The sequence below is a fragment of the Terrapene carolina genome, unplaced genomic scaffold (genome assembly GCF_002925995.2).
Source record: "Terrapene carolina triunguis isolate 2854851 unplaced genomic scaffold, T_m_triunguis-2.0 Scaffold85, whole genome shotgun sequence".
NCBI classification, from domain to species: Eukaryota; Metazoa; Chordata; order Testudines; family Emydidae; genus Terrapene; species Terrapene triunguis.
In genome coordinates this window covers 16,422,365-16,441,519 of record NW_020664436.1, presented here as the reverse complement: position 1 = coordinate 16,441,519, position 19,155 = coordinate 16,422,365, and the positions used below count along the sequence as shown (strand labels likewise).

At 42.7% G+C, this 19,155-nt stretch overlaps 1 protein-coding gene across 10 annotated transcripts in view; it reads left to right on the top strand.

Annotated features, from left to right (window-relative positions):
- The window catches only part of WDR64 (WD repeat domain 64), a 151,884-nt gene that overhangs the window by 14,520 nt on the left and 118,209 nt on the right, over window positions 1-19,155 (top strand). For 6 of the 10 annotated variants that reach the window (XM_026649661.1, XM_026649651.1, XM_026649652.1 and 3 more), the window contains exons 3-5: window positions 5,935-6,065; window positions 16,095-16,197; window positions 16,772-16,875. In XM_026649661.1, coding sequence (XP_026505446.1) covers window positions 5,935-6,065; window positions 16,095-16,197; window positions 16,772-16,875 — 338 coding nt within the window. Of the gene's footprint in view, window positions 1-38; window positions 157-5,934; window positions 6,066-15,835; window positions 15,949-16,094; window positions 16,198-16,771; window positions 16,876-19,155 lie in introns of all 10 variants that reach the window. The other 4 variants (XM_026649656.1, XM_026649659.1, XM_026649658.1 and 1 more) reach the window with 2 other exon arrangements.

Genomic DNA, 19,155 nt, shown 5'->3' with positions numbered 1-19,155 from the left:
TAACTGTTGCATAGGTGGGATGTTATTCTGTTTTACAGATAAGTTTAGCAACTTGATAAGTTCACACAAGAAGTAAGTGGCAGAGCCAGGAATGGACCTCGCTCCCCTGACTAACCATTGGACCATGCTGTGTCCCTTAGCACCATTCAGAAAATGGTAAGACTTTGCAATGTATACATGTGGTCAAACACTAAGTCTTTTGACTATTTCATATTAACATTGTAGTGGGGGAAAAAACAACACTTAATTTACTCTACCCCAGGAGGAAATAGAAAGGAAGATTTTTTTTTTTTAAGTCTAGAAGGGGCTCAGAAGCTACCATGGTGGTGGGTGCAGTGTGAGACCCTGAATAGAATGCAATACAATCTAAAGCACCAAACCTGCCACGAAGTGGGGAGCCTCACTGAAGTCAATGGGGCTCCATTTGGGAGCAAAGTGGTGACCATATGCAACAAGTTGCAGGAAAGGCCTATGGGCCCAGTCATGCTCCACTGAAGAAAATAACAAAGGTCCCATTGACTTCAGCAGGAGTAGTACAGGATCCCGAAGGCACAAACCAGTACAATAATATAATAATACCTAGCTCTCATGTAGCACTTTGGTTTGAGATCAGCTGATGAAAATCAATTAACAAACAGAATGGCTTATGGGTGCTATCCCTGGTATATGTCCTGGAACAACAGGTGCATGTGATGGAGGTGTTAAACCCCACAATGTCAGTGATAGGGTTAAGTGGAGCTGGACAGCCCAATTAGCCCATTCTGAGACCTGGAATGGAAAGAGGTAATTAAGGATTAGACCCAGGTGGGGAGAATCAGACTGGATGGTGTCTATAGAGGAAGGACAAATATAAAGGGAAGGACTGAGAGTGGAGAGCTACAGTAAGGTACATATCTTGGGGCTGGCCCTGAGAAAAGGAGAGTGAAAAGGTTCCAGGAAAATGACAGCGAGGCTGGAAACTGTCAAGAAGAGGCTTCTCAGCAATAGACTGTCGAGAAGCCGCACAAGGAGTCAGGCTTCCCAAGAGAGAGGCTTGGAAAGCATAATTCTGGGAAAGGGGCCTGTAGACAGACGTAGGAAGGAGCAGGTCTTAGTTGGTTAAACACAGATTCCCAGGACTGGAACCGAGAGGAGAGAGTGGCCTGGGTTCCCCTACCATCTCCAGAAAAGGGGGATAGGAACCCTGAGAAGAGGAAGCAAAAACTATAGAGCCCAGGCTAGGGCTCTGACTGGTGACCTGATACGGGGCCATGGGACTCTTTACTACCTTGCAAGGAGTAAAATTATGAACAAACTGGCTGGAGTTGTGAGAAGAGACCAACTGTCATACTGCCAAATTGATGTCTGGGGTGGGGGGAACTGAAGTGGAGTCACTGTAATGTCATGCCCCGCCATGAGGGGATGCAGTGGCCAATAAGTTCACTCCATTACAGTGCTGAATTAAAAATACTTTGCAGAACGTGGTGGCTTGGCACACATTTGCTGAGAGTCTGTTCCCAGCATAAAGGGGTGACGCTCCTGTGGTGGGCATTAGGCAAAAGGTGTGCAGCTCAGCTCAGCTCCAGGCCCATTTAGTTGGCAGTTGCAGCAGAGGCCAAGAACAAGTGGGCTAATTAAAAGGAGTGTCAGCTGTGGTATTTGAGCTCGCTACTAATTGCACTTAGGCCTCCAAACCGCTGTCCAGTCCTGACAATGTTGGATCACTACTGACCAGATCTGGACCAGTGACCTAGAATCAAATGTGTAATTGAGAAGCAGGTTCCAGGTACAGCTGGGTTTACAGATGAGGAAAGATAGTAAATACTATGACTATCGAACCTAGGAAGGAGAAGATTTACAGGGGAAGGAAATAATTAAGCGTATGAAGTCTGCGGTGGCTACCACTCAGTACCATCGTTTTACTATATCCCATAGAACTAGGACCAGGGGTTCTCCTCAAGCCCACAGGAATATTTATGACAAATAAAAGGAATACTGCATCTGAACTTAGTCATGGGCAATCAGAGTTTAGTACAGCAGAGAAATTTAAAAGAGTATCTGAATAATGTAACAACCAATACCATGTGTAGGTACGGGGAAGCTGATTGCTATGGGTCTGGAGGGTATTTTCCCCTCACCTCCTTCCCCTCCCTGACCAATGATAGCACTGCACAAATAATTAGGTGGATTATATATATTTTTTCACATTTTGCTAGATCATCTGATATAAACCAGTGCTAGAGATAGGAGAGAGAGCATGATGTCCCATTGGTCTAATTTGAGACAGAAAATCTTGTTTTCTTGTGTATGTTTGTAACAGGGTGACTTGCCCTGATGCTGGAGAGCCTGAGGCCAAGCCAACCCTGATTACAGAGCCCCACCTCAGGGGAATCGGGTGATTTCCTATAAAGAGTAGAAGGTGGCTGCGATAAGGGAGAGAACTAGAGGGAGGGGTCTTTTGCAGGGAAGACCATGAGAATTGCTCCAGCTGGAAAGGGCTGGGAGTAGCTTGCTAAGGCAGGAAGGACTGTGACCAGACCAGGGGATTGTGGGCTGTACCCAGCTGGAGGGAAGATTTTTGTGTTGAGTTTTGAACTTTAATAAATCAACCCCTAAGGAGGGCTTTTGTAGGTGAAGTGGAAAAGCCCTCTGTGGAGTTTATTTGGAGATCCAAGAAGGGAAACTGAGGTGAGGAGCTGCATGCAGGGCTGCCATGAGGCTGCCAGGGGGCACCATGAGGTGGCCACTCATCTACAATGGTATATAACAAAATAGGTGAAAAGGCATTTCAAAGAAAAATGCCCCAGTCCATTTGAAAAAAGCCCTGCTCCCCTATGCGGCTCAGGGCTTCTGTACTGTGGGGACTGCTGGATGGAAGAGAGATCTAATAGGGAGCTGCTGCACATCGTTTTCTCCACCCCACTAGTGAACTGTCCTTAGATAAAACAAGGAAAGTTTTGCCTCTTCTCTAAAAAATGACATGACATTTTGGTTTTAAAAACATCCTTCCCCCTGTATTAAAAGCCACCTGCAAGTCACCCTTCCCCTCCTTTTCCCAAGTGGAGAAAGGCTCTTCCTTAGCTCAGTCACTCTGTGCTCTGCACATGAGCTTGTGCAGCTGAAGTGTGAAATTAATACCCACCAGAAGGAAGACGGAAGGGAAGCTCTGCTCACAGGGGTTGGAAGGAAGCCCTAGAACCCCTAGAGGGAGAGAGGATCCTGACCAGGTAGCGAGAACGGCAAAGAGTCCCTAGGTGCCCAGGAGAAGATGACCTCTGTCTGATACTGAGTGACTAGCAAAGTCTGTCTTTATAAGCTCCTTGTGTATACACCTCTACCCCGATATAATGCGACCCGATATAACACGAATTCGGATATTACACGGTAAAGTAGTGCTCCGGGGGGGCGGGGCTGCGCATTCCGGCGGATTAAAGCAAGTTCGCTATAACGCGGTTTCACCTATAACATGGTAAGATTTTTTGGCTCCTGAGGACAGCGTTATATCGAGGTAGAGGTGTATATGTTTTCTGCAAAGGAGGGAGGTGTGGGAGAAACTGCCATTCACCAACTGGTCATTGACGCTGGCTCATGACCTAGGCTGGCTCAGTGATCAATAGAGACTCTGTGATGTAATGAAGGGTTATGACATCAGGAGTTTGCTGATAGGTTTGCCAGCAGGAAGTGCTTGTCAAGCCAATCATCGCTCACTCATTTAAGTGACACCTGGAATTAGGGTCATGCAGCTGCACCTCACACACCCTTGCATGACAGTTTAAGATTTCAGGACCCAAAACAAGGATTGGGGAGTGCCGTGAGGAGGAGGATTCTCCAAGCTGTCCTTCCCGCATGACGCACCTCCATGCCATCAATCGAAGATGTCTGACAGGCGGGATTCAGAAAAAAAAAAACTCAGTACTCTTTCTGATGTGGCAAAATTCAACTATGCCTTGAAGCAGTTTCAGACACTGATTGGAAAAACAGTCGCCCAGAAGAGGGAGGAAAGATTAGGGATGTACGTTAAAGATCAGGGTAAGAGACATTGTCTTTCTGATTGAAAGGCTGTGTAATTTGGGAGTGGAGTCTGGGTAGCTACGTGGGATGGCCCAGGATTCTACAGAAGGCCCAAACTAGCATACTGGCTAGGGCTCACCTTCCCCACTTTTAAGGGAAATATGCAGATTGCTCTAAGAAAATATTTCCCCCGATAAGCTAAAACCTACAGCAGTCTTATTATGGCCAGATTCTGTTACTGAGCCATTTACCCACAAAAACATATTCTTCCTGGCAGCATCCCCTCATAGTGATTCCTCATAATAGTACTTGATTAATCCTTACGTAGTGCTTTGTGTGTTTGAATGAATCAAACACATGAACCAATTGTCCAAGTCAGTCCATTTATATTATCATAAGTAACTCAACCTCGTGTAGGTTGTTACCACTGCAGGCCAGCAGCTTTAGGTGCACAAAAAAGTCAGCTTTATCACAGAACACTCTTTGACCTCAGAATACTCCTGGGTGGTAGGTTAGCAGAATGCTCTCTTAACCCATGAGATTTTTGGAAATTAAGAAGGTTGAAATTTTTTGGGCAGGGATGCTAGAATGAATTCAACAAGAAGATTGAGAAATTGAACATTAATGATGCTGAAGGTGAAATCAAACCAGGAACCAAATGTAGTATCATAGAAATGTAGGGCTGGAATGGACCTCAAGAGGTCATCTAGTCCAGCACCCTCTACCGAGGCAGGCCCAAGTAAATCTAGACAATCCCTGACAGGTGTTTATCTAACCTGTTCTTAAAATCTCCAATGATGGAGATGCCACAACCTTCCTTGGAAGCCTATTCCAGAGCTTAACTACCCTTGTAGTTGGAAAGTTTTTCATAATATGTAACTTAAATCTCCTTTGCTGCAGATTACACCCATTGCTTCTTGTCCTACTTTCAGTGGACAAGGAGAACAATTCATCACCATCCTCTTTATAACAGCCCCTAATATATTTAAAGAGTGTTATCAGGGCCCCTCCTTCCCCAGTCTTCTTTCCTCAAGATTGAACAAGCCGATTTTTTTTAACCTTTCCTCAGATGTCTGGTTTTCTAAACCTTTTATCATTTTTGTTGCTCTCTTCTCGATGCTCTCCAATTTGTCCACATCTTTCCTAAAGTGTGGCACCCAGAATTGGGCACAGTACTCCAGCTTAGGCCTCACCTGTGCTGAGTAATGCTGGGAAATTGCCTCCTGTGTCTTATCCAAAACATTCTTGTTAATACACCTCAGAATGGTATTAGCCTTTTCACAACTGCATTACATTGTTGGCTTATGTTCAATTTGTGATCCACCATAACCCCCAGATCCTTTTCAGCAGTCCTGCCTAGCCAGTTATTCCCCAGTTTGTAGTTGTTCATTTAATTTTTCCTTTCTAAATTTAGTATTTTGTGTTTGTCTTTATTGAATTCCATCTTGTTGAATTCAGACCAATTCTCCAATTTGTCAAGGTAGTTTTGAATTCTAATCCTGTCTCCAAAGTGCTCGCAATCCCTCCCAGTTTTGTGTCAGCTGCAAATTTTATAAGCATACTCTCTACTCCATTATTCCAAATCATTAATGAAAATATTGGCTAGTACTGGACCCAGGACTGACTTCTGCAGGACCCCACTAGGTACACCCTCCCAGTTTGACAGTGAACCTTTGAATATGGTCTTTCAAGGAGTTGTGCATCCATCTTATAGTATTTTCCACTAGACCACATTTCCCTAGTTTGCTTATGAGAATGTCATGTGGGACTGTGTCAAAAGTCTTCCTAAAATCAAGATCTATGTCATCTACTGTTTCCCTCCTCCCTCCCACAATCCACTGGGCCAGTAACCTTGTCAAAGAAGGAAATATGAGAAGAAACAATTTGGTAGTGTTCAACTCTGATGGATTTTTGTTTTGTTTTGTTATTTTTGTTCCAATACAGATGAAATAGATTATGATAAATTCTATGAGACAGTACAAACCCTCTTTGGTCCAGAAGTGAAGGATCAAGATGTTAAGACCTTTTTCAGGAAGATTAGCAACAATCCTGATGGAAGAATAGAATGGTGTGAGGTAAGGTTTATATATAATCTGAAATAGTGAAATGCCAGGTTAATTTATGCAAGTATGTAATCATTGACGGCATGGAATGAGAATGGATTCATGGAGAATGCACATAATCAAAGTGACATTTCCATGTAATTTATTACTGCTTCTATAAATATTTCATCTGCTACAGGCCAAAACACTTTAAAAAAAGGATCTTGCTTTGAGGCTAGATGGAAAATTAGCTAAAACTATTGTTCTGGTTGGTTAGAGAATAAGTGAAAGGTAAAATGTGAAGGACAGGCTTAGGGCATCTTGTTTCTAATAATATGAGCCTTTATCCAAGATGTTAACAAAACCCAATAACAAATACAATTTTGACAAGCTGAGAAAGAAAGAGGAAGCATTTATTTTTAGTTTGGTGGTGAACAGTTAAAAATACATGTACAGCCAACAATCTTAGGGACAAATTTTGCCTTTGGATGCACACATCTCCAATGAGAATATGCACATTACAGGAGAGGGGAGCTAAATTTGTCCCTTGGACTTTTTCCTCTGTACAATCTGCTCTCACTTGGGGAGCAAGTAAACATATCAGGGTCAAATCTTCCAAAATGCTGAGCACCTGCTGCAAGATACCGACCTGCTAGCTCACATTGATTGGGAGAGGTAGTGGGATGGATCAGTGCCTTGCAAGATGTGACCCTTTTGGTGCTGTGTGTTAGGGGTACAATAATCATTGTTCAGGGTAGAATTTAACCAACAAATACCATGCTCCTAGGTGCAAAAAATAGCATATAAGGCCTGGCTCTGCCCTCAGGAAAACTCTCACATTTAGGCACCTGAATGAGCATGTAGGTGCTCAAATACTTCCTGTAAAGGACTGGCTACCTCGCGGGTGTGTCATGAGGATTCATTAACTCTTATAGCAGGGACGAATTTGGCTCTATAATTTGTAAATGGAAAGTGTTATAGAAGTGGTGGCATTTTAACTGAAAGGTGCTTAATCATTGAATTGTCCTGGTTATTACTGAGCCTATACCAAAGAAGTACATGATTCTAAATAAAAATATTCATGGAAAATAGCTTTACAAGCAGCCATTCTGTGTAGGATGTCTAGCTGTATGCTGTAGCCAACCTATGCCAACTGAACCCATGACATTCTATTACCATAAGATTTTTATCTTCCACTTGGACAACTTCCAGAGCTGGGCACTGGGGACCTGATAACACCTACAGCGCAGTGCCTTTCCTAGGATTGCACTGTCAGAATTGGCTATATGGGCATAGACTTATTTGACTGCCCTTGTGGCCCAGAGGGACAGTGTTACTAACTAACCATGTTATAAATTCAAGAGGCAGACTTCCTCATTACTCTGGAACTTCAAATGATGTTTAGTGATCTCTGAGCTACCCAGCTCTTAGCCTTTGATAATCCATACAGAACATCTTCATATAATTTTCTAGCACCACTGCAGTGGCAATGCATTTGGTCCTGACAGTCTGGTAAAAGAGCTTCCATCCTAGAGTGATTCTATCAAGTCCCCGACTTAAATATTTTTGCTTGTGATTTTGTTCTTTATGATATCACTCTACTAACAAATTATTCTCAGATCAACTGTGTGTGTCAAGACAAAAAAATGCTTCACATTATCTGTGGGGCTTGGATGAAAGCTGTGATATGGTTGGCTGAAGAGGCTTTCAAACATCATGTAGTTAACTTCCAGTCAATGTACTTGAATCTATAGGGCCTTTTTATTAGCTAGATCTTTAAATCATGTTTTTGTTACAGCATTCACCTAGTGAAAGCTAAACGTAAAACTTTTCTCCCTTCATGTCCGCCCCTTACATTTCTTCCTTGTTCCTTCTTGCCTCCTCTCTTAAGATGAGACTTGAAAGGAGAAGCTGTTGCTAACCACCTCTCTTCAGCTTTCCTTTGAAACTCTGCTAGTAATAGAAAAGAAGAAAATGGGCATTTTCAGTGTTACAAGGACATGGTGCACAAGAGACGGGTTCTTGAAATAGCCAGTGGTGTTAAGAAATATACCAGCTACACTACAGGATTAGCCAAATTCTAGTCCCTGCAAGAACCTTGGCATCATTTCAATCTTGTAGTATCCCTTTGCATGGAGGTGGGATGCAGGCAGAGTGACTAAACAGAGGGGCTTCTGCACCTCCTGTATACTGCTGAGGCAGGCTCCACACCTATCCTAAATACAGCAGCATGGAAAGAACCAGATGGCAGCAAACTGGGAAGGATGTACTAAATCCATGGTTTAAAAGTCAGTGAGCCTTGCACAGAGAATAGCAGTGGCTATTCAGGCCCAGCAGCTGATATAGTGGCTGCGTTAGAGGGGTTGTGTTGGGGAGGAGGGTGAATTCCAGCTTTCCCAATCCTCCCAAACCTTAGCTTGATCACCACTTAGAATACTTTCCTGGGAGGGGTGAATTTTGCCCTGAGAGTTTAATGCAGCCAATAATTGGGTTAAGGCTGTTGTAAAAGAGTACAAGGAAAATGAAAATGACAAAATGACAGCCAGCATTACCCATGTACGTTAGGGAAAAGATTTAAAATTACTCAGAGCATCTTCATTACTTCCCTTTACAACAGCACTGAGAAAAAAATGGTTTGATGTACAATTTTTGGCACATTGTGCACAAGAGGGGAAATCAGCTGTTAATGTACTCACCACCGTTATTAAAAGGTGGGCGCAGGGGGACTAAAAGAAACAAAAGAACATAGGGATGTTATAGAAGGCTGCTCTTCATCAGCCTAATCATGCTTCAGGTGGTAAAAAAGACCAGACCTGCTGGATGAGGTTGTGCATTTATATGGAAGTGTGGCATTATTATTTCTGAAGGGTATATACAGTGGAATAAATCCTCCCCAGCCCTCCAAAAAGGAATATACCATCCAGCTAGCATTTTATGTAGATCTGGTTGAAATCTGTCAAAATATTAAAAAAAACAAAACAAATGGTTTTTCAACCAAAATGAATTTGGTCAAAATTTTCTGGGTTTTGTTGTTTTGTTTTTGAAAACCAAAATTTGTTTTGGCTGTCATTGGGAAAAAATGGGGGGGAAAATTAGAGAAATATTTGAGAAAAAGAGAAACATTTTCACATTTTTCTGCAAAAAATAATAAGCATTTTTCAACCAGCTCTAGTTGTAAGTGCTTGGGAAAGAAACCAGGTTAAAGCTGGCTGGAGGACTCTCTTCTCACCACTGAGAAGTATCAAAGGACTGGTTAGCATCTGTAAATGACCATTAACAAGGGGCAGCAGCCTGGTGGCATGACATATATTAATAGAGTTTAAGGCCAGAAGGGACCATTACCTCATGTAGTTTGACTTCCTGCATAACTCAAGCTGTTAAATTTCCCCTAGCTACCTCTGTATTGAGCTCAGTAACTTGTGGTGTAGCCCTCCACAGTTATGTCTTTGCTGTACACCATAGCAGCTGGTGGCAGTGTGGAATAGCACTTGGAACTTCCTGCTCCAGAAAGCACAGGCTCTGTACCACTTCAGCTGGAGGAGAATCTCTATAGTCTTTTGGCAGCAGAAGGTCTCTAACACAGCTGAGCAGTTCTGATTCCATCCCAGTAAAGGGCAGTGGTATACATAATACTTGCTAGTTTCTTACAACATATTGGGGTTACCAAAGCAACATGAGACTGTGACAAGCTTGGGAAAATACATCAAAACTGCTTCCAACTGCAACCTGGGATAGAGGGTATGGTACATTTTGTTGTGATTGCCTGTCATTTGTTCAGTTTACAACTGTTTACCTGATCAGGGAAACTCTTAAAGGACACCTGGCCCTCTGGCTGCTTTAGAAGCAGGAGTACAAAAACCCTTGCTGGATAAGGATTTTAAACATCTATGCTACCCAATTAGTGTGCCACCAGCACAAATGCTGTCTGAAGGTCCCAGGTCCCAGACCTATAAGCATTCTTCAGGAATATAATAGTAAATGCCAGCATTTGAATTCATTGTGTTAGAGCAGAGATTGAGTAAAAACTATCAATTGGGGAGCACATGAGCTGGTGAATTTTATATTTGTACGTAGGGTGCTTAAGATGCCTATTAATATGGAGGAAAGTAGTGTAATGTAAAATTGAATTAACAGCTCTCTTCATAGACAGCTCTTGGAAATGGAGGTCACAAATTGTACAGGATACTGTGGGAGGGAAATTCGAGATTTTAAAACATCTCCACTCTACAAATAAATGTTTATTTTTCCTTGCAAGAAATTATGTAATGACTAATAATAGAGAATAGTTAGAAAGTCACCCCAGCAATCATTCTGAAAATGGCAATGCTTAATTATGTGATGACTAGAAATAGAAGGAATTAAAGAAATGAAAGTTCTATTGAAGCTATTTCATCTAGGTTTAACCATAACCATCATTCTTTAAAATATGACACTGCAAAGAAAAGTTGTAGAGGTTTTTTTTTTAGTGTGAAATCTGCTGATAATGTGAATTAGAAGCTATCTGTACACCTTCGATGACTTTATAAATGACAGCACATACCAGGACATTAATCTAGGAAATGTATCATGTGGAGACTGGGTAATAAATGGAAACGGAAGCAAGAGCTGGAAACTGAACTACAAAAACCTGCAGAGTCCTGAAATTGTCCAGATTTTACTTATACTAAAACAGGGCAACCATTGTTTTCAAGGAGGGGGAGAAAACCATAACAGAAAATGTGGAAAAGTCAGAAGTGCTAAATGACTTTGTTTCAATTTTCATCAAAAAGATTAGTAGCGATTGGATGTCTAACATAGTGAATGCCAGTGAAAATGAGGTAGGATCAGAGGCTAAAATAGGGAAAGAACAAGTTAAAAATTACTTAGACAAGTTAAATGTCTTCAAGTCACCAGGGCCTGATGAAATACATCCTAGAATACTCAAGGAGCTGACTGAGGAGATATGTGAGCCCATTAGCGATTATCTTCGAGAAGTAATGGAAGACAGGAGAGATTCCAGAGGACTGGAAAAGGGCAAATATAGTGCCAATCTATAAAAAGGGAAATAATGACAATGTGGGGAACTATAGACCAATCAGCTTAATTTCAGTACCCAGAAAGATAACGAAGCATATAATTAAGCAATCAATTTGCAAACACCTAGAAAATAATAAGGTGATAAGTAACAGTCAGTATGAATTTGTTGGATTTCAACAAATTGAGTCAAACCAACCTAATAGCTTTCTATTACAGGGTAACAAGCCTTGTGCATGGGAGGAAGCAGTAGATATGTTATATCTTGACTTTAGTAAGTCTTTTGATACTGTCTTGCATGACCCTCTCATAAACAAACTAGGGAAATACAACCTAGATGGAACTACTATCAGGTGGGTGCATAACTGGTTGGAAAACCATTCCCAGAGAGTAGTTATCAGTGGTTCACAGTCAAGCTGGAAGGATATATCGAGTGGGGTCCTGCAAGGATTAATTCTGGGTCCACTTCTGTTCAATATCTTCATCAATGATTTAGATAATGGCACAGAGATTACACTCATAAAGTTTGCAGACGATACCAGCTGGGAGTGATTATAGGTGTTCTGGAGGATAGGATTAAAATTCATAATGATCTGGACAAACTGGAGAAATGGTCTGAAGTAAATAGGATGAAATTCAATAAGGACAAATGCAAAGTACTGCACTTAGGAAGGAACAATCAGTTGCACACATACAAAATGGGAAATGACTACCTAGGAAGGAGTACTGCGGAAAGGGATCTGGGGATCATAGTGGACCACAAGCTAAATACGAGTCAACAGTGTAACAACTGTTGCAAAAAACCCAAACATCAGTCTGGGATGTAATAGCAGGTGTGTTGTAAGCAAGACACGAGAAGTAATTCTTCTGCTCTACTTCGCACTGATTAGGCCTCAACTGGAGTAATGTGTCCAGTTCTGGGCGTCACATTTCAGGAAAGATGTGGACAAATTGGAGAAAGTCCAGAGAAGAGCAACAAAAATGATTAAGGGTCTAGAAAACATGACTTATGAGGAAAGATTGAAAAAACTGGGTTTGTTTAATCTGGAAAAGAGAAGACTGAGCAGGGACATGATAACAATTTTCAAGTACGTAAAAGGTTGTTACAAGGAGGAGGGAGAAAATTGTTCTTCTTAACTTCTGAGGAAAGGACAAGAATCAATGCGCTTAAATTGCAGCAAGTGTGGTTTAGATTGGACATTAGGAAAAACTTCCTAACTGTCAGGGTGGTCAAGCACTGGAATGAATTGCCTAGGGAGGTTGTGGAATCTCCATCATTGGAGATTTTGAAGAGCAGGTTAGACAAACACCTGTCAGGGATGACCTAGATAATACTTAATCCTGCCATGAGTGCAGGGGACTGAATTAGATGACCTCTCAAGGTCCCCTCCAGTCCTACAATTTTGTGATTGTAATGACCTTCAGTTTATTGTCTGAGCCCAACAAACATTATGTCCACTGGCATAGGTGATGCGTGGGATGGCGGGTGGGTGGGGGCATGCGGGCTCAAGTGCACAGCCTCCAGATTTCTACTTGGCCTGCCAGGGGGGAGGGAGTGGGGATCTGTCCTTCTCTCACTGCGCCTGCCCCCCTCCCCCTCCCGGCAAGCGTGGCCCCTGTCCCTGGAAGCTGAGCCCGGGCAGGGAGAAGAAGAGGCGGGACCAGCCACTTCTCACACCGACCACTCAAGGTGGCTGCTTTGTGCAGCACAGCAGCTGCCTGCGAGAGAATCTGGCTGGGGCGGTGGCAGCAGCAGGCTGCCCTCCACCCAGGCCTGGCTGCCAGGGATGGGCCGAGTGAGCTAGAGTCCCCTCTTCCCCCTGGCACATTTCCGGCTTGCTCGGCTCCTGTCCCCAGCATCCGGGCTCGGGCCGGGGGTTGGCCTGCCACCACCTCCAGAGCCGGGCTTTCTCTCAGGCAACTGCTACACTGCACAGAGCAGTGACCGGGAGTGACCAGCTTCAGCTGCATGAGAAGCAGTTCTGTTCTGCTCCCCACCAGGACCTGGCTGCCAGGGAGAGCAGATGAACATGCTGGTGGGGGGAGGCACAGTGGGAGAAGGACAGAGCCCCCTGCACCTCCCCGCTCAGGTAACTCCGGCAGGGCAGGGAGAGCGCGGCAGCCCCAGGCTGGGTGTAGGGTACGGGGGGGGGGTGTCACTGAGCAAAGGAGATATGTGGGGCAGTAATGTGTCCTCCCCTTTACATTGTGCCCCCCCCACCCATATGGAGAGGCATGAGTCATCTAGGTCCACTGTAACTCATTCTTAGCTAAATTGAGCCAAACCAGCATTGTACCCAACATGGCCAAAGGAATCCACAGCCATTTTTGATCTCTCATAACCATGCATAAAATGATAGGACCAAATCATAAACATTTGTAGGTTGAGTTAAGCTGGTTAGATATGGCTCTAATAAGGTCAAATGGGGTTGACACCGTTCCAAGAATTAGGCACAGGAGGAGTTGTTTGTTTTGTTTTATTTTGGTTGATAGCAATGGTTTAGTGGTGGCTGCAAGACAGGCAATTTTGGAGAGAGGCAGTGTTCTCTAGTGATTAGAGCAGGGGACTGGAAACCAACTCTTGGGCTCTCCTCCTAGTTCTACCACTAGCTTGCTCTGTGACCTTTCACAAGCCTGGCTCCTATTCTGTCTCCACTCTGTCCATCTCCCCCACCTTTCACAGTCATCCCTCCATCCTTTTGGACTCTCCCCTTCAAGCCTCACATTCATCCCCAGCTTTCCCCTCTTCCTTCTATAGCTGCTTTGTCTCCTTCGCCCTGCAGTTTCTTTCTCTCAGTGAAATATGGATGGCCCTCTGCTGCCATCCAGGGTCAGAGGGACCACCCTCTCTGTCAGCAGTGATCTCACACATTCACACAGTCTCTACTATCAATGACTCTCCGGTCTGTGTCTGCACTTCTGACCTGTCTCTGACATCCCCTCCTGGTTGCATTGCCATCAGCTTCAATTTTGCCTGGCCAAAACAGAGCGCCTTCCCTCCCAACTCCTTCCTTTCTCAGTCACTGACAACCTCACCTCCCTCCGTGTCACTCAGGCCCACAGTCGGAGATTCTGTCTTTGACTCCGCGACTCTCCCTCAGGTTGAGAGGCAGAACAGTTGTGAATGTGTACACTAATTGTATGTATGAGATTTTTTCTCTTTTTGCACTCTTTATATTTCTCTTGCATGCACTTGGGGGTGAGCACTGGGCCTTTGTCCATGTTTGGATGGCATCTTACCACAAAAGGTACGTCTGCACTGCAATCCTAAGTGTGACTGCAGCAGAGGAAGACATACCCATGCTAGCACAGATAAAAATAGCAGTGAAGACACAGCGGCATGGGCTTCAGTGAGGGCTAGAAATGCGAGTATGTAATCACTGTCCCCAGTGTGTTTGTACAGACTGAGCTGCTGCATCTATGCTAATATATGTAACCATGCTAGCCTAGGTAAAGCCACCGTGGGTATGTCTACCTGTGCTGTAATCAGGCCTCGGACTGCAGTGTAGACATACCTAAAAGGATCCCCAGCCTGGATTGGGGCTTCTGGGAGCTACCGCCATGTAAATGTTAAATAACAATCGACAAATTCAATTATAGCTCTTCAGCCCAAAACAAATCTTTCAATGTTTCCTGAAAAGGTTGGATGCTAGTACTAGAAATAATCAAGGGATTTAATCAACTTTTAAAAGGGGCAAGAATCAACCATTTGCCATGTTTTAGCATCATCAGTTTATATAAGAATTATTGGCAATGTTAAGGTTGATTTACATCAGAGACCAAAGGAAGATGGTGATGCTGTGACATTGCAAAAGGAATCAATAGGGTGTGACTGCAAAATGTCACTTAAGAAAACTGTACAGGTAAGAGGAACTCTAATTCATGTGTATTTACAAGGAGAGACAACTGCAGAGCAGCAGTAAGAGGGGTCAGAAGGAAGAATGTAAAGGGCTGTGATTGACAGTTGATTGCAGTATCATTTAGAGTGTGAATGACTGAGGTCACAGCAATGCCATGAAAGATGAGAGCACTAAAGCTGCCCTGCAAGACTATGCAGAATGTTCTGTACATGGCACTAAAGGGCATAAATTGGAACTGTCAGGATGGATAATAGATGTAATAAAAAAGAAAATGACTAGGCGAGACAAATGTGCAAAGATTTGACTTGCATCCTAATACACTATTTTTAAAACTAGTGAGAGAAAAATAAATGAAGAGACTATGATGGGGTATGTGACCTATTTGGATCTTGGGAGCCCATGTGGTTGCTAAGGTAGAGTCAAGACTTCCAATCCCATTTTTTTCCTGTCAGATTTAGAGATTTTTTTCAAACCACAAAGGAAGGGATTAGGTGGCTGAGTAGCAGAGGCAGCTGGGTCTTCTTAATCAGGTCCCGGTGACATGCATAATGAGGAGAGGAGGAAAAGAGTGAAAAGTTTTGCAGCACAGTGAGATGGGAGTCACTTCATGAGGAAACATCTGCTCTGCTTTTGGACCCAGAGCATGGAGGGCTTTCCATTTTGGAACCTCACATGCCCCTGTTTTCCACTAACGTTGTATGGGGGGAAACCTCAAAGCTTCAAAACAGTGTATGATACAAATCCAGAAGTTCAAATGTTCAGCTTTTCTCATGAGGATACTAAGTAATATATTTCTATTGTTTCAGTATTTCTTCCAATCCTATCCTGTACCAGGAAGTGCGGAAGTGTGAAAATGTTAAAAATTTAAGACTTTTGCATGTAAAATATTAACCAGAGTACTACACTAATAGTTTTTTTGCATTTTAATAGAATTATTATTTGCAGTAGCACCCACTAAGTGCTCAGTGTTTTCCAAACACTTCAGAAGAACACAGAATCTAAGAACAAACAAGTAGACAGTGGTCAGGGGAAGCGGAATAACAGTAGGTGATTATATATATATAATTGTATAGATAGGTGATTATTTAAAGAAAAGATGTTAAATAATACTGAGCAGAGTCAGCTGAATGTTTATCTTTATGCATATATTCATATTTTTTAGAATTTTTTTCTTATGGGTTTTCCTCAGATCTTTGGCTATTTTATAGTAGAAGGTGATGCCCTCACTTCCCAGCTAGATGAAGAAAACATGGTTTTCCTGGTGTCCCGAAGACAGCGGATTACAAAAGCAGGTGCCATCTTTTAATATTCATTCCAAAATCTACTCTAGTGCACACTTTTTTGAGGATACAATTATGAGGTCACATGGCTATTTGTTATGCACACTTCTTGTTCTACCATGTTTATAATATACCCCCTTTTTTTAATCCGAGGTCCCTATCCTGTTTGTACCTGAAGATTTCTCATCCAACACATTGAGCACGCAGGTCTTGCCTATTCACCCACTTTCTTAAATTTTTCCTGTTTTCTTCTTTTCTTCTTATTTTTAAATGACTAGATCACCTGACCCAAACTTCCTCTTAACAAAATTCTTCTGCTCCCCCCACCCATCCCCACATTCCTCTGCAACTTGCTGTATGGGACCAGCCCCATCCTCAAGATTTTAATATTTGAAAATTCAGTATGATTATTTAAAGCCAGTATAGAATAGTCTGCATGCTCATCTATTACATCTCTGAACTCAGTCCCTGTATATTTGGGAGTGAGGGAAGTGCTCCTATCACCTTGTTCTTAGTTATGTATTTTGCCTAGTCTCCTTAGCTGTTTATACTTGTGAGATAAAGAAAAATGTTATTTCACTGGCAGGTGTCAAGAGACGAGATGTGATTAAGTGTATAGCAAAGGTGCCACAATTGGATTTCATGGTAACAGCATCTCAGAAAGGAACGTTAACCATTTTTAACAGTCAGGTAATTCTGATTCATGCTAGATTTTTCTTTAGCCCATTGGTTAGTATATTATGAACTGAAGAAGTATGAAACAGAAGTGCATGCTTATATGTAAAAGCTTATATGTAAAAGCTACATGTCTTTTTAACAAGGTTAATTTTGCTACAATTTTAAGTACTGAGGGAAATAGTCACTGGATTTATTTTTAGTGAATCTTGCCCGCTTTCAAGCTTGCAACAGTTGTCTGAAAGTGCAGACACTTAAAATTTCAAAAGTTCTTCAGGAACTGTCTAGCTTTTTCTAAAAACTCATGTGGCTTTTTGGGGGGGGGTATTTATTTTTATTTTTTTGAGACAGGATATTGGACTAGCTGGGTCCTCGAGTCCTCCAAAAATTCACTCAGGCACTAGGGGGTTCTATGATCCCATATCTGCCACTGACTGGCTTTACTTCTTAGCACTTTTTCTATTATCATCATGAAATTATGCCTCTGTTGTGTACTAAAACAGAAAAGATGTAGCTGTCACAGCATATTTCTGTCACTGAGCAACTTAACTTATACTGATGTCTAAGTGCTTTCATGGAAGTAACCTGTTGACTGCATGTTCGAAGAGTCACTCATCGGAGGTGAACTCACATGCTGAAACTCAGATAAATGGGCTTTGTTCAGAACTCCACAGGGACCTGCTCACAGACCACAGGCCTGCATCACAGCTGCTCCAAAGCCACTTCTCTAGGCTGTAGGCTACAAGAACAGCTGCTGCCCCGCCTTACCCCTTTATGCAGGCGTTCTGTGTTTGTGCATTGATATAAGCAGTCCTCTCTTCAGGGCAATGGGGAGCCCACTTCTGCAATGTCTGAGGGCACCTGATGCAGTTGCATCACCTCCTCAGCCCCAAGCACGGGTAACACGGGGTTTATGTGGGTGTGGAAGGTCTATTATGAAATTCTTCCAGATGTGCACTATTGGACATTTTAAAGTCTTGGGGCCAAATTCAGCCCTGGTATAAAAAGACACAGCTCCTCTCAAGTTAATGGCATTGTGTCAGGGTAGAATTTCCACCTTTTGAGGAATTTCTGATGTAAAAGGCCTATGAATCTTGAAGGGTTAGAACAGTGTGCTCGCTTAATACTCTCCAATAACCAGCTTAATAGCAGTTCAGACTCCAAATAATATTAAAGCAACATTCGTTAAGGAGTCTAAGATACTCTATGAATGGTTAAAGAAATATACTGTAGCCAGGCTATAAAATGCAGTGGACATAAATCACACATCTGTGCAGATTGTCACTTCTGTGATCAGAATGCAACTTGTCTATCACAATATTGTAAAAATGCAGTTAGGTTTTAAAGCAGCAATAACATAGTCCAGGTGTTTCAACTAATTAGGACATAATGCTCATGGAAGGAGTGAACTAGGCAACCAAAGATTCATGTGGGTAATTAAATGCCAAAGCAAAACTGAGGCATTTGGTAACTACTGAAATAATTTATTTGAAAGCCCAGGCCTCTGTCTTCAGGAACATTATCCCTCTTACACACCAAGGCAAAAGAATTCCACCCAGCACAGCAATAAAAAATACATTTTTCCCTGTGCTATTTAGAAAGTTCTGCGCTGCTGCCTCCTCCAAGTTTCCATTGACGTCACTTTGACATCAGTGTCTCTATTTTGTTTCCAGAGTTTAAATGATTTTACATCTTGCTCTTTGAAGCTGTGCATGGAGATTTTGAGTCATGCTGGTATAACTATGCGTGCTGTTTGGAAAACGATGAAGGCATTACAAAGTGGGTCACACTCTGATTTCACTTACCGTGGATTTAAACAGGTGTAATACCATTGGCTTCATTGGAATAGCTCTGAGTTTACACCAGAACCAGTATATGTCTACCCTGCTGTCGAAGATGCGATTGCAGCACATGTACACATACACACACTAGCTTTAATCTAGCTGGCGAGAGTACCAATAGCTGTGAAACCACAACAGCAGGGGCTTCAGCATAGGCTGTACAAGCCCACTTGAGACCCTGAGTACTTACTCACATGGCTAGGCTGCATTGGAGCTCATGCTGCCATGGCTTCACTGCATGCTATCAGTATGCACGCTAGCTAGATCAAAGCTAGCCCCGGTATGTCTGTGTGTGCTGCAATCATACTTCCAACTGCAGTGTAGACAGAACCCAAGTGAGAGCAGAATTTGTCTCTTTAGCTGTGAAATCAGTTGGTCTGATTCCAGTTACTAGCAGAAGAGCCCACATCAAAGCCAACAATGGTGTTAGCACCTTTTTCAGCAGTCTGTTGTC